This window comes from Dama dama, chromosome 19 (genome assembly GCF_033118175.1).
Source record: "Dama dama isolate Ldn47 chromosome 19, ASM3311817v1, whole genome shotgun sequence".
Lineage (NCBI taxonomy): Eukaryota > Metazoa > Chordata > Mammalia > Artiodactyla > Cervidae > Dama > Dama dama.
In genome coordinates, this window is record NC_083699.1 from 35612406 (window position 1) to 35636609 (window position 24204).

Sequence of the window (24204 nt, forward strand, 5' to 3'; positions counted from 1 at the left end):
GGTTTCTTTTGCTCCCACCATCTCCCAGGTTCTCTTGTACTCGTTTCAGTTTTCTTTCGCCACAACTAATACATGCCTTACTCTCTGGCTCTCTCTCCTACATTTGCTTCTCCTTCTGCTCTTTCTTGGCCTTATCTTCTCCTTTCTAAATCTAACATGCAAATCGTAATTTCTCTCATCTTTCAAGTTTACCATCTTGATGCTACAGGTCTCTCTTTTCAAGCACTTCCCTAAATTTTCTAGTGCTCTGTGAAGCAAATTTCTGATGGTAAGATTAAAAGTCATTTATAAATCTAATTTTAGTTGACTCGGTTCACAAGCAGCTACTGTGGACACCGAGGGCAAGGTGACACTGTCCTCATCCTTTGTGATGGTCAAGTCGGCTTTGCTACTATCAGTTAATTTTATCTCCAACTAATTTCAAAAATTTTATGTACTCCCTCCAGATAAAACACAGTACTTTGTTCTATACCATCAAGTCTACCATCCTCTTCCTCTCCTCCTGGAGTGGGACAGGGTGCCAGCTTGCTGTAAGAAATCCTCTCAGATGTACAAAGCTGCCTTCCCTGTGCATGTGTGGGCAGCTGGGAGGCATTCTGGACCACTTTGCTCATCCCCACATCTTATCCACACCCTCTCCCCGCCTCCCACCTAAAGCTCCACATCCTTTCACCAATCTCTTGACTTACTTTTGAATCATTTCTCTCTCTGTCTGGGTTGTCTATCTTCATATAGGTCGATGTGAAAATGTGATTTTCACATATATTTATCAATGTTTCAGTCAGTTTGTATAGGACAGAGTCCTATGTGTGCAAGCATGTGGAATACACATGTGTGATACCTGCATCTATGTGGCCCTAGTTCCAAATGACCTGATGGGAATATAATGGCAATTAAACATTTGTACATAAATCTGACATATACAGATGATACCTAGGGGGGAAATATCTGCGGGTTTATCATCAGGATTTTATTTCACATAGGTAAAACGAGTGATTTGCACTGTACTAACAATAAATTAGCTTATTTATGCGTCACTGTCAGCGACTCCCTTACAAGTCAAAATTCCTGAATATTTCTGTCTGTGATAGGACATGCCATGAGGTCTGAGTAGATAATAGCAATACTGGGTCTGAGTAGATAATAGCAATACTGAGCCACACTCTCTATAGGTAATATATAAAACAAAATAATTGCATGGCTCCATATGCTAGGAGCTAAAGAAAGCAATTACAAAACCTCTTTAAAAATCTAGCTAGAAATAACAAGTACAATGTTGTGTTTACAATTTGAAATTGATTCCATAATCTACTTGCAAGTCATTACCTGCCATTCCTTTTACAATAACAAATCCAAAGCTTTTACTTTACTGAAATAAAGGGTTAATTTTTTTTTCTGTCATGTCATATATTCTTAAATATATATTGCACAATTACAAAATCGTTCAAAATATCACCACTGTTAAATGACAATAATTGTTCTTATAAGGAGGATGCTAGAACAACATCTGGGGAATAAGAAACCAAACCCCAAAACGATTTTATACTTTAATCCCTTCAGTGGAAATTTATATTCTGATTTTGTCTACTATGTGTATTAAGTATTCTGAATGGGGAAAACACCTCAAAGAGGACAGTCACGCGGATCCTGGCTCATAGTTGATGATCTGAGTAGTGAAGTGAATTCGCTCAGTCGTGTCCGACTCCGCGACCCCATGGACTGACTGCAGCCTACAGGCTACTCCGTCCATGGGATTTTCCAAGCAAGAATACAGGCGTGGGTTGCCATTTCCTTTTCAGGAGATCTTCCCAACCCAGAGATTGAACTCAGGTCTCCCGCCTTGTAGGCAGACGCTTTACCATCAGCCACCAGGGAAGTCCGATGATCTGAGTCAATGATCTCAATTAACTAAAGAGGTGTGGAGAAGCACTTCCTGGAGCTGCCTTGCACCGACAGGAATAGACAGGCGGGACGCATCACCTTCACCTACACGCTGGGGTGGTGGCTACCGGGTAGGCCAGGCTGGGCTTCGGAGTGACGCCAAGTGCAGGAAACGCAGCACACTGCGCGCTGGCCGCGCCGCTGACAAGGGCCCCGGCTGCCGCGCCCCCGCCCTCCGCCGGGAGCCCCTGATTGGGTCCCCCAGCTATCCGCCGGCTCCAGCCCGCTTCCCGCTGGGGTAGCGAGCCCAGCCGAGAGCCAACTCCCCAGCCCCTGCCTAAGATTTAAAGCGAGTAAGTTTTGTTCCAGAAATCAATGACTTTAGATCCCATGCCGGAGGAGTGCCGACCTGCGATTTGGGAGTTTAAGGAGTTGGTCTTGGTGAGTTTTGCTTTAAGTTTTCTTTGAAATGAAGCTGGGCTTGAAAGTAAACTCATTGGAGGGCGGAGTGAGTCTCTCCCACCGGCCCATTGTATTCCTGAAACGAACCGCTGTCGCAAAGCTCTTTGCAGTAAAATTGAGTTTCCTTCTTTTGTCACCGAGGCCCCCTGAAGCTCAGGGGGAGGGGGCGGGCGTAAGTAGTGTGACAAGATATCTTTTAAAGTCTAGCTTGCCCTTAGAACTCTCGCTCTGAAAAGGAAAATAAGGTGCTCAGAGAACTGCAACTCAATCAATCGAAACTTATCTCCCGTAGATGAGTAAACCGTTGCGTGTTCTGAACAAATGGATCACTTGTCCAACAAATTCTGTCTCCTAATGCAAAGTATATGGAGATCATATACTCAACATATAAACAACAATTCCAGTTGTTTCATATGGAATTAATATGTGTGATCGATCGTAGTCTTTTTAAAATGCTCCGTATCCCACCGCATCCTAACTGGGGCCCAGGCCCCCTGTAGGTGGAAATGTAGTCTTCCCTTCCGGATCACTAAATGGGGAAAGTTCCAGCCCGCTCGGCGGGGATAAATCGCAGCTCCTCATCTGGTTTGTTCTTTGTGAGGGGAGACGGGTTCCCTTGGTCCGCAGCGAGGGCTCCTGGCCGGCCTGGCCTCCGCCCCGCCCCTGCCAGGCCGGGCCGCCTCGCCGCGCCTCCCAGCCGGAGCGGCTCCCGGGCTGCGGGAAAGGAGTCTGTTCTGCTTCCTCTGGACAAGGCGAGGTCGCCAGGGCTGAGAGGGGAAGAGAGTCGCTCGCAGGGCGGCTCCAGGACTTCAGATTGGAATGATCTCTGGGGCCGGGGAGGCGAGGCTGTAGCTGACCCCGGGCTCGGCGCCGGCTCGCGGCCCTGGTCCGGAGCGCGCGCAGCCGGGCGTCGGGAAGCTGGGGCCGCTCTATCCGCCGCGGGGCAGGGCTGCCCGCCGCCCGAGTGCGGCGGAGAAAGAGGCACGTTCCCTCCCCGGGCGCCTTTGTTCATTCGGGCCTGCGGGCGGGCGTTTGGCGACCGCGATCCTGGGCCGAGCCGCCGTCCAGATGCAGCAGGTAGGCTGGGGGGCCCGGAGCTCCGCGGCTGGGGGGGAGGGTGAAGTTCCCCGGAGCCGGTCCCCATTCCTACGAGCTCCAGCGAGGCGGCCGCCGCGCCGCGATGCCGAAACCGGCCGAAGCGCGGGAGCCGGGTGGGTAACGCCGCGCCCTGCGGCCCTCAGTTTCCGGCTGGGGGCCCCCAACCTTGCGCCCACACCTAGGCTGCAGGGGTGAATTCGGGTAGAGATCCTGCGTCGTGTTAGAGAAGTTGGGAAACCGCCAGACTGGGGAAGCTTTCTGTGAGTTACTGGCTGGGGCAATGCAGACAAGGAAGTAGGCAGGCGGGATAACTAGGAAATGAGACCTCTTTCTAAGCGGGGAGGTCCTGGCCACGCTTTCCTTTGACTTTGCCAAATTTTATTTTGCTTCCTGAAGTAACAGAGTCATTTGTTTACTCAGATGCCCCTTACGCAGGTCCATAGTAGCAACTTTTCATCCGATTCTGACAACACACCCTATATTTTTCTTTCCCAGTGTTGGTGTTCATAGGTTATGGGTCATGTTAAAGGGACACCAACGTTGTACCGCTCGGTGGCTGGTGGTGGCTTGGAGGTCGTATTTAGGGTAATTCTCTAATGAAAGCACATACATTAGAACTGGATTTGTTCCTCTGTGCCTTTATTTTGGGAAACTTTGCCTGGTCCCTATGGGGGCAGGGAGAAGGATGTGAGAAGCTGAAACTGACCCAGAAAAGGAAGATTGAAGATAGTTGCATTAAGTGGTGGTGCTGAAAAGATCCTGTCCTGAACTTTCTGAAAGGGGGACTGGTTATAAGCACCTGAGGTTTATGACTTTCTCATAAGAAACTTACAGTAGATTTTACATCTTGTCACTGTGCAGGGGTGGGGCTGCTTTTTGGAGTCAACTCTTTTTCTTTTAAAAACAATAAATTCAATATCTGATATCAATAAATTCAATATCTGATATGTTTCCATTAAACACATAAATGATTCTCCCCTCTTCCACTTTCTCTCTCTCTCCCATCTTCTTTCCCACAGACACTTTCCATGAGTGTTTACTGAGCCCCTCTGAAGATGAGGGTGACTCAGTCTGACGAACCTCAGTCGCCAGGGGCTCTCTGTAGCACCTGAAGATGGGAATGAGTGTTATGACAGGGAGAGTTCAAGCTGCAGCTCAGAGAGGCTGTTTTGAGGAATGAGAAGTGAGGGATGATTAGGAAGCATAGATGATACTGCACTAAATGTTCTGACCTCACACATACACATACACATGCACAAACACAAATCATCAGAAGGTGGAGAAGAATTTTCAAAATAAAGTGCAGGCTTTAGCAAGGGAAAATGTCAACTTATATATTTCATTAAAATAGAGATCAAATTTCCTTTTTATAAAAGACTGATTCAAATGAGATTGTAAGAAAAGGAAATAACTTTCTAATTCTCAAATATAGAACAGCTTGAATAATAACTCATGGGTTTTGAAATGGGTCATCTTTTTAAATGGGTCACTTTGGCTAGAATCATTGCTCTCAGTGACTTTCAAATTGTCAGGGTAGAGTTCTTTCTGAGAACCAATTGGACTGTAATCTACATATCAGAACATAGGATGTGGTAAAAAGAAACTGGGAGCAATTCAGAAGGAAATTTTCTCTTAAAGTAACAAAAGGTATCCTTGTATATTTGGAACATTGTATATACTCAACTGAATAAATTTTAGCTTTGCATTTTATGGTACATTATACTTTTTGGGGGGAATACTTCCATAGCCATTATTTTATTCCATTGTTGAATAATCTTGTGAGGAGAACTATACATTGAATCTATGTTCCAGAAGTTGGGGAACAGCAAATTACTATAAGAGCGCTGCCATTAGATACAGAATTTCTGCCAGCAAAGATTCAGCCAGAACAGTGTAAATCTAGAATGGTTTTTTTTACAGTCTGCATATATAAAAGAGATAGAAGAATTCATGTTTAAAGATAAAAAACTCAATCAAGTGAGATGTAAACTCTGAAAAAGCAAAAGTGATTTCTTTACATTTAAATGCTAGAAATTCAGAGACTGGCTTTGACCAGTAACTTATTTTTAAGATTTATCTTCCATAGTGAAGATTATAACACTAGAAGTCAGCTTTTTTTTTTTTTTTTTTTTTAACAGAAAGGAATATTCCTCTAAGTCTGAAGGCAATAAGCTCCCTAAATTCCAAGTTCAGGGTACTATTACACAGCTTTAGATTCCCTGAAATTTCATATTTTATCTCTTTTATTCCTTTTCTACAACACTTTCGACAACTTTTTTATTGTGGTCTAAGAAAAGTAAGTTAAAAACTTGACTCAGGTTTCCTTCTCTATATTTTACAGGACCTTACAATCTTTTGACTGTGTCATTTGAAGTGTGTTCTTAAGTGCTTGTGGGAACCATATTGTTCTTTCCTGTCAAGGATAATGGAAGACCATGTTCAATTAGGAATGATACCTTTGTTTTCAGTCACAATAGTGTTTGAGACATCTTAATAGCCATTAGCAATCAGATCAGAACTTAGAAAAACTCATATCTAATAAAAGTTTTTGAAAAGAATATTAAGAGTACAGCTCATCACTTTGAAAGGAAAATAACCCCTAAAGAATATCAGCCATCTATTAACTAAACCATCATGGTAAAGATGCATGAACAATTTCTAGAGAAAGGAAATTAACATATATCGAACACTTGATCTGGACCACATTTTATCAGTAGATCATCTAAAATGATCCTCAGAAAACACTGTTGGTACAAGGTTTAAAGACAAGTCAAGCTCATGTGACTAGTAAATGGGAGCACTAGGATAGAAATTATTTTTGTTCACCTTCACACTTGATTTTTCTATTCTCTTGCCCGCCCCCCTGCCTGCCCCCACCCCCAGATTCCAGGTTGCACTGGAACATTTTTTTTTTTACTCTGTTAGTGGATCTACCCTGGAAACATCTCTGAAGCCCTCTCAGCATCCTGCCTGTGGCCTACCACACAGTATGTGATAATTTAATACTTGTTGAATGACTTAGATGTAGGTATTACCTACTTCAGGGCTGTACAGCATAATGTCTAGGACAGGGCAGGTGTTTAAATGGTAATTTACTTATTATAATAAATGCTGATCAGCTGAGATGGAAATGTGATATATGTGTGTGTGTGTGTGTATCTTACGTTTTACACCATTATTTATTTTTTGTATTCTGAACCCACAATCAAATGTTGCATTCAGAACAGGACATATGTTGCCACTGGATAACAGGCCAAAGTGTATAGCTTATATAGCAGGCTTATATCAGGTTATATTGTCACCATATTTTGAAATCACTATTTTTCATATCGTAATTTAACCTCAGCTGTGTATGAATCCTCTCCTTTCATTTCATCCAATACTTATTCATTGAATACTTGCTTAAAACATCCTCTCTGAGTCATGTGCATTTTACTGTCTTCTCCTTCCCTCCTTACTTTTTTCTTTACTTCCTTCTACCACTTTGAGGGCTTTCCAGGTGGCCCTAGTGGTAAAGAACCAGCCTGCCAATGCAGGAGATGTAAGAGATATGGGTTCGATCCCTGGGTTGGGAAGATCCCCTGGAAGAGGGCACGGCAACCCATTCCAGTATTCTTGCCTGGAGAATCCTATGGGCAGAGGAGCCTGGTAGGCTGTGGTCCACAGGGTCGCACAAAGTCAGACATGACTGAAGCGACTTATTAGCACACATGTACCACTTTGAATCTCCTCCCTTAAATACCCCAATCTTCCATGTGCAGGAAAGACTTTTTGTACCCAAAGTGACTCAAACTGTCACTTTTGCCTGTTGTCTGGTGCTACTGGGATCAAGGAAAGGAAGGAGGGAAACGAGATAGAAGATTGGGAAAAGGCTGTGTTACAGAGAAAATGAAAACAAGTTCTCAGGTGAAATGCAGGAGGTAGCAAAACATAAATGACTCCCAACTTCAGACAGGGAAGCAAATCTTTTCCCTTCTAGAGTTGGTTCTCTTGGTTCTGCCCCACCAGCTTCTCTGTCCTCCCATCACACTAGGAGTACAGCAAGAGCAGGTCAGGAACTCAGGGACAGGGCTGTACAGGATCAGCTGCTTCTGAACTGCCACAGGGTCTGGAATTTATGGAGGCTACCGGGTTAACACCATGTCTCCATGCCTCCATTTCTTCTTCTGAAAAAGGGGAAGATAACTTCTCCCTCATAGGTTGTTGTGAGACTTGAGAGAGCTACTGTCTACATAAAGCTCCGGGTGCACAGTAAACACACCATGTTAGCAACTGTTGCTACATGAGGCATAAGGAGAAGTTTGCTCCTTAAGTAGGCAAGAACAAAACTGACAAAAATTACATTTATAAGAACTGGCAACCCTGTCAACCCAACCGATATGCCTCAAGAATGAATACAGAAATGAACACAGAATGAACACCGGCTTAGAAAAGCTAGTGCATGAGCTCTCCGAGACCCTTTTTATATTTCAGCTCTTTTGTTTGCTTCAAATTCTGTATAATCAAACTGGTTACTGGGAAATGTTAGCAACCTTTAATATAATTCCTCTGAAATATGATAATACTCTATAATCCCTCTGTCACCAGTTTCCTTAGTGCTTATCTTTACTTGGAGCCTGTCTTTACTTGTTTGTTCATTTTGTATTTTCCTATTTTTAGTTTTCCCACAACCAGCAAACAGAAATCGACAACCATGTTTAACTTATAAAGAAACATATAGCATAGTTTATGTAAGTGGAGAGCAATTTGCTAGATTTACACTATACATTTTATAACCAACTTTTCCCACTGTCCCAGATCCATGCTTGCAGAGCTGGAATTTAAAGTCTTCAGACTAACAATGGATCAAGAATTAACTCTAAAATGTATTCTTTGTGGAGGAATAACAATTCCACATGGCTTTTAATCTTTGCCCAGAGCTTGAGCTTAAGTTTCATAGCTAGTCACAGTCACAAAAACACTTAAAGATAGCTGTTGCATGGAATGTGTCCTTTTTTTGTAGCCTTATATTGAAGACACTTAACTTTGATTAAAGAATAAAATATAATTGAGAGAATATCTCATTTTTCCCACTTAAAATGTGAGTTGTACATTCACATTTCAGGTTGCCACCTTTCTTATTGAGCAAATAGAAACAGACTTAGTGCTAAACAGTAACCAGTTGTGTTTCTTAGGACCAAATCCTATTTTACTAAGAAAAAAATCTATGAAGATCAAATCATAGCCTTTCTGGTAAATTCAGGGCTTTTTATACCTGATTTCTTTAACATGGCAGTTTGGTTCCTGAGGATTTATCCTAGCTATGTTTAATAGGGAATAAATGATCAGAGCAAGCCAGGGAAAAAAGTACTTGGAATGTAAAACAAAATGTAACATAAAGATGAGAGAGAAAATGTTATCTTTCTTTCCTTTGAGTTATGTCTGGAAAGGAACCAAAAGTTGTGTCTCACATGGGACTTTAAGTCATAAAAACTTAAGCTTCAAAGTATCAAGTAGTAAGGCTTAAAAAAAAAAAAAAAAAAAGTCTGTGACTTGCTGGAGGAGCAACATTAGTTTATAGTCATATTTTTATCACTTTTACATTTTGTGCCCCAAATGAGTGCTTCACTTGCCTCTCCCTAGCCTGGCCCCTGACAGTGGTCAGTGTGCTGTATAGAGGGAACGGAGCAGGCTGCCCAGCATGGGGAATTCCTGAAGAGGAAGCACAGATGGGATGAGACGGTGACAGTTGTGTGATGTCTTTTACTTTCTCTGTGAGGTAGGAAGGGAAGTTGTCAGCTAAGAGTGAGCACTGCACTTCCTCTCATCCTAGGAAGACGGGGGAAGATTCAGCATGGCTAGTGAAGAGCCTGGGAGAGGGAGAAGGTCCAAAACAGGTGGAGGACGGTCACACAGCACTAAGCAGTTGTGGCGGTACTGTCTGTCTGGTGAGTTCTGTTTCTCCAGGAGCCTGACAGGAATTATAGGGAATACGGGAATGACCCAAGGTCTGGGGTTGCTGGGGTGGAAGGACAGGGACCAGGGATAAGAGGGCAAAGGTGCCAGGTGACCCTGCATCTGAGACAGGGAGGTGGGTAGAAGAAAAGACAGGAGACGGCTGGATGGGCCAGAGGTGTTAGGGGGCAGGTAGGGGGTGGGCGGAGGATTCCAGATGAATGCTTAGAGGTTGTGGTTGAAGAGGGAGTGGACTAGAATTTGAAATTTCAGAATAATGTAGTTCTAAATGAAGCCACATAAATGACTTTTCCTGCTGGTAAGTTGTCTTCAGTGTGTGGGTGGGAGTGTGAACAAACATCTACACCATAAAACAAGGGCTCCTTGGACTTCTGAGTGTCACATGTCTTCTAGGTAATATGTAGAAATACAGTTTTTCTAAGATTGGGTGTTGTTAATGTATTACAATGGTGGTCTAAAATAGTGGTTAAGAAACAAATAGATGTTTCTTAATTAGAAACAAAAAACAAATAGATGTTTTTTTAATTCAAACCCACTGGCTTTCTCTAGTTAACATTACTCTGGTCTAGATTTAGTGCTGCTGCTTTTCCTGGAAGATGCCTTCCCCAACCCCACCCACACCCAACCTTGAGAGTCCCCCAGGCTCCCAGCACAGCTCTCACTGTTTGCCCCAGGTCTGTCTTCCCACTTGAGCTCCATGACAGGCCTTGTCTGTCCTGCCTTCCGACTGTTTCCCTTGACCTTTGTTACCCCATCTTAACTTTCTGATGAACCAGCCCTTTAAAATAGTTTCTCTTTTTTTTTTGACTCCTGCATTTTCTCCTTCCCCTGAGTTGACTGTTCCTCCAGGCCTTTGCTCAGCTCTGCTTCCTTGAGAGTTCACCCGTGTTCATGGCCGCCATTGTCTTTATAACTCAGGGCGCCCACTGGACTTCAGTGCTGTCTGCTCCCAGGCTCAGATTACCTGCTGGACTTCCCTACTTGCTGTCTCTCTTAACATCTCCATCAACACAGCTTAAAAGCAAATGTGTTCCCACCTCATTCCTGACTCAGGAAACCAGTTTTCCTTCCTCTGTCAGTAATGCTTGAACCTAGATTTCTCTCCTCTCTTTACTCCCTGTCCCAGGTCACTCATCACCTGCCACTGAGGCTTTTTTTTTTTTTCCTTTTTTAAATTGAAGGCTAATTACTTTACAATATTATAGTGATTTTTGCCATACATTGACATCAATCAGCCATGGGTGTACATGTGTTCCCAATCCTGAGCCCCCCTCCCACCTCCCTCCTCATCCCATCCCTCTGGGTCATCCCAGTGCACCAGCCCTGAGTACCCTGTCTCATGCATTGAACCTGGACTGGCGATCTGTTTCACATATGATAATGTACATGTTTCAATGCTATTCTCATCCCACCCTCGCCTTCTCCCACAGAGTTGAGAAGGTCGTCTTTATCCCTTCCTCCCCTCCCTCCCTCCACCATCCTAGACTAGACCCTTTTTACCTCATTTTGCTTCAGTATGTGTGTGCTCTGTCGCTCAGTCATGTCCAATTCTTTTGTGACCTCATGCACTGTAGCCCACCAGGCTCCTCTGTCCATGGGATTCTCCAGGCAAGAATACTGGACTGGGTAGCCATTCTCTTCTCCAGGGGATCTTCCCAACCCAGGGATTGAACCCCAGTCTCCTGCACTTCAGGTGGAATCTTGACAGGCTGAGCCACCAGGGAAGCCTGCCTGCTTCAGTACAAAGTCCTGATATAACCCAGAGTCTGATCTCTAGGCATCCTGCATCCATCCTTTGTACCACTGCCAGATTTCTGCATAAAGCTTAATAAATATTGACAAGGGAGTTATCACTAAAAACAAAAAGAACTTGCTGCCCTGGGCACTCACTGTCTTCTCTGCCTTATTTTCAAGGTTCTCCATAAGTACACCCCAACCTCCCTGCTTTCAAACATTAATACATGCCTGTTTCTCAAATATTTGCCATATTATATTTCTTTCCTTTGTTGCCTGAAACTGCTTCCTTGTCCTTCTGCAACCACAGAAATCCTGACCATCCTAGGCCCTTGTGATCTAGCTGTCACTGATTTCTATTCCTGGGGACACTCCTATTGTGCCTAGAGCAGGTATGACCCAGATTGGTGCTGACATACAGAGTGAACCTTACTGTGACATGCCTGTTGTTGTCCAGGGGAACTGTGTTCCCACATGCATGCTGTGAGTCTTGTCTCAACTAGATTGTTGGTGCTTTCAGAGCAGAGACCAGAAAATACTACCTCATGACTGCCACCATGCCTGGTGTATTTCTATAGCAAACACTCACACACTTGTAAGATTAACTGAAACATTGAACACTGAGGTTGTTTAACTTGAAATTAAAATGCCAGCCTCATCATCTTAATTAAAACTTCAAAATTTGTAGCAGGTTCTGCATAATATTTTAGGATTACAAAAGTAAACTCAACAAAGAAATGAGTTGACAGCAGGAGTGAAGTAGAAAAAAGTCAGGGTTCATTTTGGGAAACCTGTAGCCTCTAGATGCATTAATTGTTTTGTTTTCTGTTTTTAATCAGAGAAGTTTAAAGAGCTCTCTTGTGAAGAAATATTCTTGAGTGGTTGAGGGGCATAGCTTCCAGACTAAAAAGTATTTGGGGTGAGGTCTGCCACATTCTTTTCTGATATTCCTACTCAACTTCTTATTCACTCAACTTCTTATTCTTCTGACTACTTCTTTTGGGAAAGAGAAAACTGAGGGTATCTATACCTTCCTCTCAATCCAGATAGAAGCAAACCCAAGTTATAGTCCAAATATCTGCATATTTTCCCCTAAGCAGCTCTTTGTTCTGTTCTCTCATAGAGCCTTCTCTGTTTCCTATTTTCAGCAGGCTCTGAAATCATCTGTAATTTTTGTATTCCTTCAGTAACAATACTTTGATCTTTGCCCTCAGTTTGCAGATTGAGTCACTAAAGCAGAGTGCAGTGAGGGGTGCCTGAGGTTATACAATAAACCTGGCCCCAAACCGGGTAGCCCTGGTTTCGGCAGTTGACTGGTCACCCAGCTGCAGTGTGGGCACAAAGGAAGCTGCACCCACAGCATTCTGTTGTGGACGGTTGCTGAGCTCACATTCATTATTGGGATCACTTTGTTTCCTGTGAGGTCCAGCATTTTCTTTCTCTAGGTCAGACAGGCCTGTGGGCTTCACTGTAGCCCCCAGCCTAGCACTGTGAATACAGAAGCTAGAAGGTGTGCCTTAGAGAAGCTTTATGGACAGTGAGAACCCAGAAGGGTAAGCCTTGATTGCCTGTAAATGGTCTCCATCAGCAACACCAGGGTTGGGACAATGTTGTTTAGTTTTAACAGATGAATTTAGATCATGGAGGTGCTTTTGCTTTTGGTTGGAAAAGGCCGTCCTAATAACTAAGTTCACTTTGGAGGAGTGGGGGTGTTCTTTTGTTATTAGAGAACCTAGGTTCTATGAATTCCCAGATCTTCCCCTCATCACATCAACACTCACATCATCACATCAGGGAGATTTGGTTGTGACTGACGTAAACAGTGGCTCCAACAGTTCAAGCAGTGGGTGGAGAAACTGTGTCTTAGAACTTCACACACTGTGCTAAGCCTTAAGAAGTAGTGTGGGTTGTTGGCTTCATGACTAAGTTCTTTGTCATTTTTCGGAAAGCCGTTGTGACTCTTAGAGGCCAATTGGGAACAGTTGAAGTATAGGACAATGAGGGAAATATATAAGTGGTGGGGTGGAAGGGGACAAAACAAATGTTATGGGCTGGCTGTTTGGTGATAGATAGTGATAGAGTTGCTATAGCAGCAACACTCCATCCAGATGAGCAATAGACCCATTCATGGGAGAGAGACTAGGGCCTCTCTCAGTCCAGGGTGCAAGTGGGTGCTGGCAGAGTTGGGCGGGTGGGCTGATTGTCTAGTGAGAAACTCTGGCTTGTAGACAACTGTGAATAGGTGCAGAGCAAAGCTAGCTGCCCTTGGAACATAGTGAGCGCAGCTGCTCAGAAATGGGAAGCTAGTTTTGCCTGTGGTTCCAAAGGTTACTCTCCTTTTTGTTTCCTTCCCGGAATCTCTTGAGAGAAGGAAATGGCAACCCACTCCAGTACTCTTGCCTGGAAAATCCCATGGACAGAGGAGCCTGGTAGGCTACAGTCCATGGGGTCGAAGAGAGTCGGACACGACCTAGCGACTTCACTTTCACTTTTCAGTTTCATGCATTGGAGAAGGAAATGGCAACCCACTCCAGTGTTCTTGCCTGGAGAATCTCTGGGACTGGGGGAGCCTGGTGGGCTGCCATCTATGGGGTCGCACAGAGTTGGACATGAATGAAGTGACTTAGCAGCAACAGCAGCGGGATCTCTTGGAATAGAAACAGCAAATTAGTTTCAATTGAGATTTTTCTTAGAATTCATAAACACTTAAGCTGTCTTAAAATCTGCCTTTAGAGATTCTGTTACTTTGCATGACGCCTCCAGTTCCTCTGTGTGTATTGTGGAAGAAGCAGAGGGGCTGGGCCTTCAGAGGTGGGCCTTATCTACGAAGTCAGCACAGTTTAGACTGAGAGGAAGTGCCCCTCCCCCACTCCACCTCCCCAATGAAAGCGATTTTGCAAAGTGTAAGCAGACATGCCACCATCAGAAACAGACGTTTCTTGCCATCTCTCACCCTTGTTATTGTTCAGTCACTCAGGCATGTCTGACTGCAACCCGCTAGGCTTCCCTGTCCTTCACTATCTCCCGGAGTTTGCTCAAACTCATGTCCATTGAATTGGTGATGCCATTCAACCATCTTGTCCTCTGTCGTCCCCTTCTCCTCCTACCTTCGATCTTTCCCAGCATCAGTCTTTTCCAAGGAGTCGGCTTTTCGCATCAGGGGGATTTTTGGAGTTTTAGCTTCAGTCCTTCAGTATCAGTATTGGAGCTTCAGTTTCAGCATCAGTCCTTCCAGTGAATTTTCAGGGTTGATTTCCTTTAGGATTGACTGGTTTGATCTCCTTTCAGTCCAAGGGACGCTCAAGAGTTCTTTCATCCTACCCTAGAGCATTCATTCAGTCTGCCACGACCACCCAAACCAAAGGGCAAATTACCAGTATTGATCTAGCCTTCAGAGCAGTATTCCTCAGTTTTTTACATTTTACCTTACAACAGAAATGCATTTTACTTTACAACCCTGAAGCTATTTACACACAAAACTTAAAATTTCACAAAATGATACTTAACTACTTTCAATGCACTCTGCCATTCTCTATTATGCTTTTCCTTTTTCTTTCCTTTTTTTTTTTAAAGCTTTTGCGGCTTCCTAAGTGGTGCTAGCAATTTAAAAATCTATACCCTTGGGGATAAAAGTTTACCTGTGCTGATCTCTGAATTATCGCTAAGGCTTGGTTCTGATCTCCTGTCCTCCTTGGGCTTTTTGCATGCAGTTATCACCCTCGTGTGGAGTTACCTTGGGGGACGGGAATTACAGCTGGGTGTGAGAGGCCCCACCACCCAGGCTAGGCGGGCACTGCCTGGTGCTCTCAGTGTGTGCAGCTGGTTTTGAACATGTTAAATTCGAGGTGCCTGTGGAGTTTCCAAATGGAAGAGAACAGAAACAAGACGACTGTACAGAAAAGTCACTTTGGTTAGAGAGTTGGGACTATGCTTTTGAGAAGTATATCTCAACTTCTTGATTATGAAACTTGGTTTGAAAAAAAAAATATTACTATTTCTGCCTTGTCTGGGGCAAGCTTTAATGTATTTTTACTATTATGAACTTTCATTTCATTGAGTATTATTCCTTGAATTATAATAGCTGCTTTCATTGTGACTATATTCCAAGTCAATATATTCATGGACATACCCATTTAAGAAACTTGAACTTTAGGTATGTAAGATGACAGACATTTTGGAGGTTTTCTTCCTAGGCTTGAGAAGAGAAAAGGGTCTTTGTATTCTGAATGAGAAGGTAGAGGGTGGTTCTTTCCCTTTCCTTGGATTCCCCTGAAAAAATAAACAGCTGTATGCATCTACTTAACACCAGCTGCCCCATCACATTTTGTCCAGATCAGTCCGGTTACATATTGTTTTTAAGGAATTAAGAGTAGTTTGTTTCTTTCTGGTAACTCAGTAACCTATTCACTTGTAATTTTTTTCTCTTCCTGACTCTAATAGGTTGCACTTAACTTTCACAAAAAGGACTACACAGAATAGCTGCATAAGGCCAATCCTTGAACTTAATGAAGGATGTCAGAGTGGGAGCATTCTGATGTGCCAGCGTCATTCTGCGGTGTGTTCCGTTCTTTTGCCATCTCCGAAAACAATGGTATTAAAAGAAAATATTTTATGAAATAAGGAGCTCCTTTTACATTTTTAATGACCAACATGGACATCTGTTCTACAGAATACACAGTCCTATGGTTTTGAAGAAGCAAGCACTCATTTAAAACTGACCCTAAATAAAAACAGACCTGGATGGACGTCAGAATGTTTGTTAGTGGCAGGAGAGTAAAAAAATGGCAGTTTATTCAGTTATCTGCCACTTGTTTTGTACTAAGCCTGATGTTCTTCTGGATACCGATCGATAATCACATCGTGAGCCATATGAAGTCCTACTCTTACAGATACCTCATAAATAGCTACAATTTTGTGAATGACAGCCTGTCTCTTAAGCGCAGTGAAGAGGGGGTTCCTCGTTACCAGTACTTGATTAACCATGAGGATAAGTGTCAAGCACAAGATGTCCTGCTCTTACTGTTTGTAAAGACTGCGCCTGAAAATTACAATCGCCGTTCTGCCATTAGGAATACATGGGGCAATGAGAAGTATGTTTGCTCTCAACTTAATGCCAACATCAAAACTCTGTTTGTCTTAGGAACACCTTCTGACCCACTGACAAGAGAAAGACTTCAGAGAAGACTGGTTTGGGAAGATCAGATGTACAATGATATAATTCAGCAAGACTTTGCTGATTCTTTCTATAATCTTACTCTTAAATTTCTTCTCCAGTTTAGTTGGGCAAATCGATTTTGTCCACATGCCAAATTCCTCATGACTGCTGATGATGACATATTTATTCATATGCCAAATCTTATTGAATACCTTCAAAGTTTAGAACAAATTGGTGTTCAAGACTTTTGGATTGGTCGTGTTCACCGTGGTGCCCCTCCCGTTAGAGACAAACGCAGCAAATACTATGTTTCTTATGAAATGTACCAGTGGCCGGCTTACCCTGACTATACCGCTGGAGCCGCCTACGTGATCTCTGGTGATGTGGCTGCCAAAGTCTATGAGGCATCACAGACACTTAACTCTAGCCTTTACATAGACGATGTGTTCATGGGCCTCTGTGCCAATAAAATAGGGATCGTACCACAATACCATGTGTTTTTTTCCGGGGAAGGTAAAACTCCTTATCATCCTTGCATCTATGAAAAAATGATGACATCTCATGGGCATGTAGAAGACCTTCAGGACCTCTGGAGGGATGCCACAGACCCAAAAGTAAAAACAATTTCAAAAGGTTTCTTTGGTCAGATGTACTGCAGAATAATTAAGATAGTCCTCCTTTGCAAACTGACCTATGTGGATACATATCCCTGTAGGGCTGCCTTTGCCTAATAGTACTTGAATGTTGTATGTTATCACTGTCACTGAGCCAAACCTGGATAAAAAAACTTTTAAATGTTTATCTATACCGTAAGTGAAATGAATATGAAGAACAGAGGAATATTTTGAAAGCCCAGTCTATCAGAATGTTTCTTTGATTCTAGAAGCCCTTCAATACAACTTACCTACTTCATTGCCTAAATTCATTTCAAGGAATTTAGATTTAGACGAGGTTCATATGAAAACAAAACTAAAGGGAATTTCAAGTTCTCAGTACCATTAGTATATCGGAGGAGTAGAAAAGTTATTAAGGTGCCTAGGTGTTAGGATAACTGCTTTTGGAAAATACCAAGTAAATGTATAGCACAACATTTCAAAGAAATGGATATGTTGTTGGACCAGGTACTTATTAAAGAGCACTTGATGGAGTTGGTAGGGGCAAGGGAGGACTGGCATGGAAGAAAGTACATGAACCTGGTCAAAGAAAGTTTCCTCTTCTTCAGAGGAGACTTAGGAGAAGATACACAATTTCTTTATAATCCGCCAAATCACTTACTGTCACATTCATGTAGCTGTTTTACCCGGACAGTATTGGAGTCATTTTAAATATATTTATATATTTTTTCAAAGTTTAATGTGAAAGTTGAGAAGTCATTAGCTCTGCCCTAACTAGTACTTTATTATGTTTTTTTTTTATTATTATTAGACAATGACACAAAACATGGACAGCATCTTACTCAGAGGGTCCTTTGCTAGATATAAATCATTGTTAATTCAGATAAGTTGATTTTATCAATAATTTAATGAAATTTCAACTGGTTTTAAAATATTCAGTATCAGTCTGTTTTTAAGGCAGCTATTTGAATGTAGTTTACATAAAGGAATATAATAATGGAGAAGAATTCAAAAAGAAAGATAGAACATTATGAGACTCTTTTCTCCATAATTTATAAAAGTTTTAATGTCTAAATTGTATTAATTACTAAAATCAGCCCACCCGTCTCCAACAGGGTCTCATAAACCAGTTGGTTTTGAGTTTAGCTTTTAAAACTCAGAGTATTAAACATCCAAACTGTAGTAGCTAAAAAAATCTATTCTTTCATCAAAATGACTATCAGAGGTGATATTCAACTTCTAAATATTTCAGAATGAAAGTGATAGGAAAGTTACCTGAATGAAGTTTAAAACATTTGTAAGGCTGTATGTTCCTTGTAATAAAAGAGATGTGGCTGAGATCCAATAGTGGAAGTTAGATTTATTTTACATGGCAGGATGAAAATGTGGCTGTGATACAAACAACCTCCCCTCACTGCAGAAAGAACTAGGTGAGGTCTGTTGTTAGGGGGATTATATGAAAGGCAAAATAGTGACTTCAGCAAAAGCAGTTAAACTGATTATAAACCGTTTGTCTGCGGAGGTGCGTGTTAGGGAAAACTAAGATGTATCACTTGAAATGATGACATCTGAAACACAAAAAAACTAAAAAAGAATTCTCAGTATACATAACTGGATGATGATGATATATATACAAATATATATATAATTTGTTGCAGGTAGCTTTTCATTGTTTACAGAAACTTTTTGTTAATTTTTTCTATTTTGAAAATCGAAGCTTGTTTACATTGATTGTTCAGATAATTTAGCATTTTTGACTCATGTCAAAACTACGGTGTCAAACATTCTAGTTTGTAGTTACTTTCAGAGTAGGTTCAGGGTTTTTAGATCATTACAATTTAAATTTTCTGACCAATTTTAAAAACTGTAGAGAACAAAAGCGCATTTTGACAAAGCAGGTTTGTAATTAATTTTTATTAGTCAATCCTTTAATACCATTTGCCCTTTGGTCATATGTATGCCCTGTAACTGTTTAAATTTGCTATTGGTTGAGAACATCAGTGTCTCTGCCCATCAAAATGATCTTGTTTACATCAGTACTTTTGTGAAAGTTATTTATTTGTGAAAGAGTTCCCTTCAATTGTGTTCATCTTTTATTTTTCCTTAACATAGAATGAAACATTTAAATTTAGAGGAGATATGAAGGCACTTCCTTTTTTTAATAAGGAAATTGCCAGATACTTCCTTCATCAGACTTAAAGTACTGAGAAGAATAATTGTAAATAAAGGATTCCAACCTTTTAAAAAGGAAGGAAAAAAACTTTCTGGTGCTTCAGTGCAAGGCTATCTTTTAAAAGTCATCAATAAAGGGAAAATAAACTTTCAGCCTGGATGGTCAATTGATGGTTATATACAGTATTATTGCTAAAAACCTTTTACCTCTTGGTTGGCTTGCATCTATTTTCCTTATTATTAATTTTATACCAAAATATTATTTATATTATTTGAATTTTGCTCTTATATGGCAAAATAATTAAAGGGTTTTTAAAAATAAATCTATGATTTCCAATAAACAACTTGAAAATTGTCAACAGATGTGTATTTTCACAAAGGCTTTTAAACTCGTGGGTGAACACTATTTGTTTATGTCATCAACTGGTTCTGTTTAATGTCAGAGAGGCCTGTAATACGTGATCTTAATCCTGTTTCCTGTTCAGACTTGCTGCTGTGCCCAGGATAGAGGATTGCTGTGTTCTCTGCATTGTGGAGCCATCTAAAGTACTTCTTTTGTTTGTTGAAAGGTTTCTTCTGGAATGTCTAAGTGGGGGAAGTCTTCTCTCCTAATAGACTGTTCAGGAAAAGATGAAATAAGAACTATAGCCATAGTGCCTTAAGACACCATTTTCCTTTTATTTGGTATCATTAACTAGCCAAATGTTGATTCAAATTTAGCCCTAGTCTCTTTACGTTAGGAATGTTCTTAGGCCTGCTCTGCACTGTTTGGTATTTCAGTAGATTTGTGCATAGTATGTGCTCATCTGCTTTTCACCTGATTCTTTCTTGATTCTTTAGCATACTAGATGGTGTGATTCAATATATATTTTTAAAACTCGGAAGCATCTGAATTATTTGGTTGCAGTAGAACTTTTTACTTGTGAGGCATGGCTGGGGTGTTTGTAGTTGGGACTAAAATGATAATTATTTGGAAGAGTTGAGTTGACCTGTACTGGGGACTTTAACTGAATACCACAGCTACAGTGAGAATCAGAACAGAGAACTGCTGATATACAGGGTTATTCGTTCTTCTGTAATAATGAGAGAAATGTTAGATGTCTCTTTAACAATGTTTTCCCTGCAGTGACTGCATTCTGCAGTGGGACTAGCCTCAGCTTTCATTATGATGTTACTTTGCTCCAGAACTCAAAGGCTCCTTACTGCCTCCAGCATCAAATCCAATCTCTTCTACCTGGTTTTCAAGGTTTTATCTAATCTTCTTTTCCTCCTTCACTCCTTGTAGCCACCATTACCCATCACAAATTTTGTTCATGACCAACCTTACCTTGCATAAACTGGTTTCCCTTTTCAGGAACACTTTCTCCTGAAGCTGTTGAAATCTTATATCTACAACCCCAATTCTGCTCTTCCATTAAGCATCTCCTCCCCTCCAAAGTATTACTGAATCACATATATTATTGTGCTACCTAGGAATCATTTCATGTGTTTTTTCCCTAGCTAAAATATAAGTTCTAAAGGTAGGGACTATGCCCAGTATTATCACATAATGCTTAAAACCATTACTTTTGCCAAATATAATAAAGTAATGTTATTCTGGCAAGGGGTCCAAATGTGAAAAGAGATTAATTATTCAGAACCCTTAATGGACACTGTTATAACATTTTACCTGTACTACTTAAAAGTTTATAATTTATTCAACAAAATCTGAATGCTTACTATATGCCAAGCATATTATACCTATCCAACTGTAGCCCAACAAGTTTGTTTTAGTTATACATAAAAACTCAAAAGTATAAAATCAAAAGTAAAAAAGAAAATATAGCTTAAATTGTTACAGCAAAGGTATGATCTTATAGTATTTATTCAAAGCTTCTGGGAGAACAAAATGAGTAATCTCACAGTTTCTCCTATCTCCTGCTCAGTCCACTAGCTAATTTGGCCTTTTCTCAAGGTTCTTTTGTAAGAATCTTAGATAGTTTTGTTAAATTAAATGCTGTAACATTTCCTATTTGTATTTCTCATTAGAAGTATGATTTAATCATTGCTTTGTGGCACAGTCAGTAAAGAATCTCCCTGAAATGCAGGAAACCCAGGTTCAATCCCTGGGTTGGAAAGATCCCCTGGAGAAGGAAATGGGAACCCACTCCAATATTCTAGCCTGGAGAATCCCATGGACAGGGGAGCCTGGGGGGCTACAGTCCGTGGGGTGGCAAAGAGTTGGACATGACTTAGTGACTAAACCACTACTATAATATAATAATTCACCAATTAACTTAAAGCATTCACTATAAGACAAACTACAATTATAAAAGTAAGTATGGTTGTAGTAATAGAGAAGTCCCCAATGATATACTGTCAATTAAGGAAAACAACAGAATGCATTGCCAAGTGGTTCATCTCAGACACAACCCAACCTAATACACTTTCATATATGCTGAATTGCGCCTTTTACTATAACTCAAAGGTTTATTTCAACCACTAAGAGCCCACATGTTTCCCTGAATACACTTTAAAGGGAAAGAATAGCAAGTAGTCTAATTAAACTAATATTAGGTTTAATCAAGAGGCAAGTTCCGAAAGATGTTTGTTCATTTCATTACAAGCATGTTTATGGAGGACTGCTAAGAGCTAAACGTGATAGACTCTGGGGGATAAAAGCAGCTCACAAAGGAATTTATAAGTCAAATGGTGTGGGTAAAAAAACATGACAAATGCTAGATTAGAGGTAATGGTGAGAATTCTGAGTATAAAGATTTTTTAAAAAGTGAGTTTCCTCTCATGCTTTTGGTCTTCAGTTCAGTTGTTCGGTCGTGTCCAACTCTTTGAGACCCCATGGACTGCAGCAAGCCAGGCTTCCCTGTCCATCACCAACTCCTGGAGCTTACTTAAACTCATGTCCATAGAGTCGGTGATGCTATCCAACTATCTCATCCTTTTGGTCTTAACTGCCATAATATTTAGGCTTTCTGATCAAGAGAGCATTCATATGCATGCAGACACCTTTCTGTAGGCCAAAAAGCATCTGTGCTGCTGTCTAGTCATTGAATTGTGTTAACTCTTGTGTCAATACAATCAATACCCCTAGACTGTATTGTGCCAGGCTTCTCTGTCCGTGACATTTTCCAGGAAAGAATATTGGAGTAGATAGTCATTTCCTTCTCTGGGGGATCTTCCTGACCCAGGAATAAAACCTGCATCTCCTGCACTGCAAGGCAGATTCTTTGCCACTGAGCCACTAGGGAAGCCCCCCAAATAGCATTACATTTGTATAAATTGTGTCTCTGGGGAACTTGTATCCTTTAAATGGTTTAATATCAATAATTCATATTAGCAATAGCTTTTCATTTACAATTTTCTTGTTAATCCAGTGTTTTTAAAAAGCCTTTGAAGATGCTATTTTTCAGCTCCTGCTTGTTGCTTTTATGAAGTTCATGAATTTTGTTCACGGGTAAAGAATGAAGGTTAGTTAGTATACAGAATAAATATGTGAATTTTTCTAGGAAAGATTAGTTATGAGATTTAAAAGCGAGTATATCCCACCTTCCTCCCCCTGCCACACTCACCCCTCTAAAGGGTTAAAATTATTTCTACAAAGGGATGTGCAATCTTACCTGCTGGGAGAAAGATTTTTGGAACTGTCAGGCTGCTCTGGCTCAGGGTTCTCCGCATCATGACTGCTTTCAAGTATTTCTGCATTCTAAAGTGAAAGAAATTTTGGTATGATCATCTATTTGTTTGGGGAGGAGGGCTCTTACCTTTATTTTTCTATTCCCAAATGTCTTCTCTTTCTTTGGTTAGAAATCAAGGTCTGGAGAAGTTGTGACCTGCTCAAGCTTAGAAAGAGAGCTAAAGGCAGAGAGAAGATAAGTCTGGGGTCCACTTTTCACAGGCTGGTAATCACAAGCCCGTTCCATCACACTGCCTCCTTGGGCAGTGCAGAGTGGTCACCAATGCAGCTGGTAAAGCCAGCTGATAGTTGGAAGCTCTGCTTCACTATGAGCTACCTCTAAGACCTTGGGCAAATTCACTGAATCTCTTGATTCCCCCCCTAGAACATGGACCCTATGCAACTGCCTGCCTTGGCCGGGCACAATAATAACCACTTACATGAGCTGTCTAACAACAGAAGGTCCTGATAAGGAACAAAGTGCTGCTTCCGAGAGAATTTGAGAGGGGCCAAAAGGAAGGAGGAGGTGCCAATCCATAATATGTCCTGCCAACCTCCCAGAAACCCTTATGCTGGGATACATCTTGGCTGAGAAATGGTCGTGCCACCAGGAAGGACCTTGAGTCAGACCAAATATGGGCTAAGCAAGATGACTGGCCAGAGACAACCTAGAAAGGTAACCCCATTACCATAAAACCTGAGAGCCATGTGGCAGGTTTCCCTGCCATATCTGCCAAACCTGGATTTGCTTCCCCTGCTACTCTCCACTCAAGCGCCTTCCCAAAAAACTCCCTTGCTCTGTCAGTACGTGTGTCTCCTCGGACAATTCATTTCCAAGTGTTATAGCCCACTCTTGGGCCCTGTAAGTGGGGTGTGGTGGTCCCCCTTCTGGTAATAGCACTATCTGCCACATAGGGTTGCAGATCTTTTTCAGAATAACACTGGACATTTAATTCTCAAGAAGAGACAAGACCCCTACTCAATTTACTTTCAAGAAAATATTTTAACAAGGATGTGAAGTTGTGTATCATACTGATAGTGATGGGAGTATTATAATAAAGGTATTAACCAAATAATGAGCAAGTAAATAATTAGCCAGCATTTGAGTTCTTCCTGCCTGCTAGGTTCTGTTTAATTGAGTTATTTGACACTGTCACAAAAGAGAGTAAAGGTTTAGAAGGGGCCCTCTTGCAAAAGTATCATTAAGGGAAATTTAATGAATAAACATAAGGATTCCTTGTAATTTGAGCTAAAAGTTGAAGGATGAGCTTTGCCCAGTCTCAGATGAGCTTGCAGAACAGGTCAGAGTGACAGGCTGCTCAGAAAGATGTAGACAATGCAAGAGAATCCTCTACCTGAATTAGCAGAGCGCAGTCAACTTAAGGTTGTTTTATTATCCACAATGCAGACTACAGAAACAGCAATTTAAAAATGTTCAGTGTATGAAAGAAAACCAAGGATTT

The 24204-nt window shown here is 41.4% G+C and overlaps 2 protein-coding genes across 5 annotated transcripts in view; one reads left to right on the plus strand and one right to left on the minus strand.

Annotated features, from left to right (window-relative positions):
* MCF2L2 (MCF.2 cell line derived transforming sequence-like 2) overlaps positions 1–24204 on the minus strand; it is a 273630-nt gene that overhangs the window by 84924 nt on the left and 164502 nt on the right. Inside the window, exon 15 of the mRNA XM_061166666.1 lies at positions 22686–22771. Within this exon, the coding sequence (XP_061022649.1) occupies positions 22686–22771 (86 nt within the window). The remainder of the gene's footprint in view (positions 1–22685; positions 22772–24204) is intronic.
* On the plus strand, positions 1776–19227 carry B3GNT5 (UDP-GlcNAc:betaGal beta-1,3-N-acetylglucosaminyltransferase 5). 4 transcript variants are annotated; one of them, XM_061166669.1, is made up of 3 exons: positions 3232–3420; positions 9254–9368; positions 15571–19227. In XM_061166669.1, exon 3 carries the CDS (start codon positions 15871–15873, stop codon positions 17014–17016), a length of 1146 nt encoding a protein of 381 aa, XP_061022652.1. In that variant the 5' UTR covers positions 3232–3420; positions 9254–9368; positions 15571–15870; the 3' UTR covers positions 17017–19227. The 4 variants fall into 4 exon arrangements, with proteins under 4 accessions (XP_061022650.1, XP_061022653.1, XP_061022652.1 ...); XM_061166667.1 differs by lacking the exons at positions 3232–3420; positions 9254–9368 and adding an exon at positions 1776–2322; XM_061166670.1 differs by lacking the exons at positions 3232–3420; positions 9254–9368 and adding an exon at positions 1776–2234.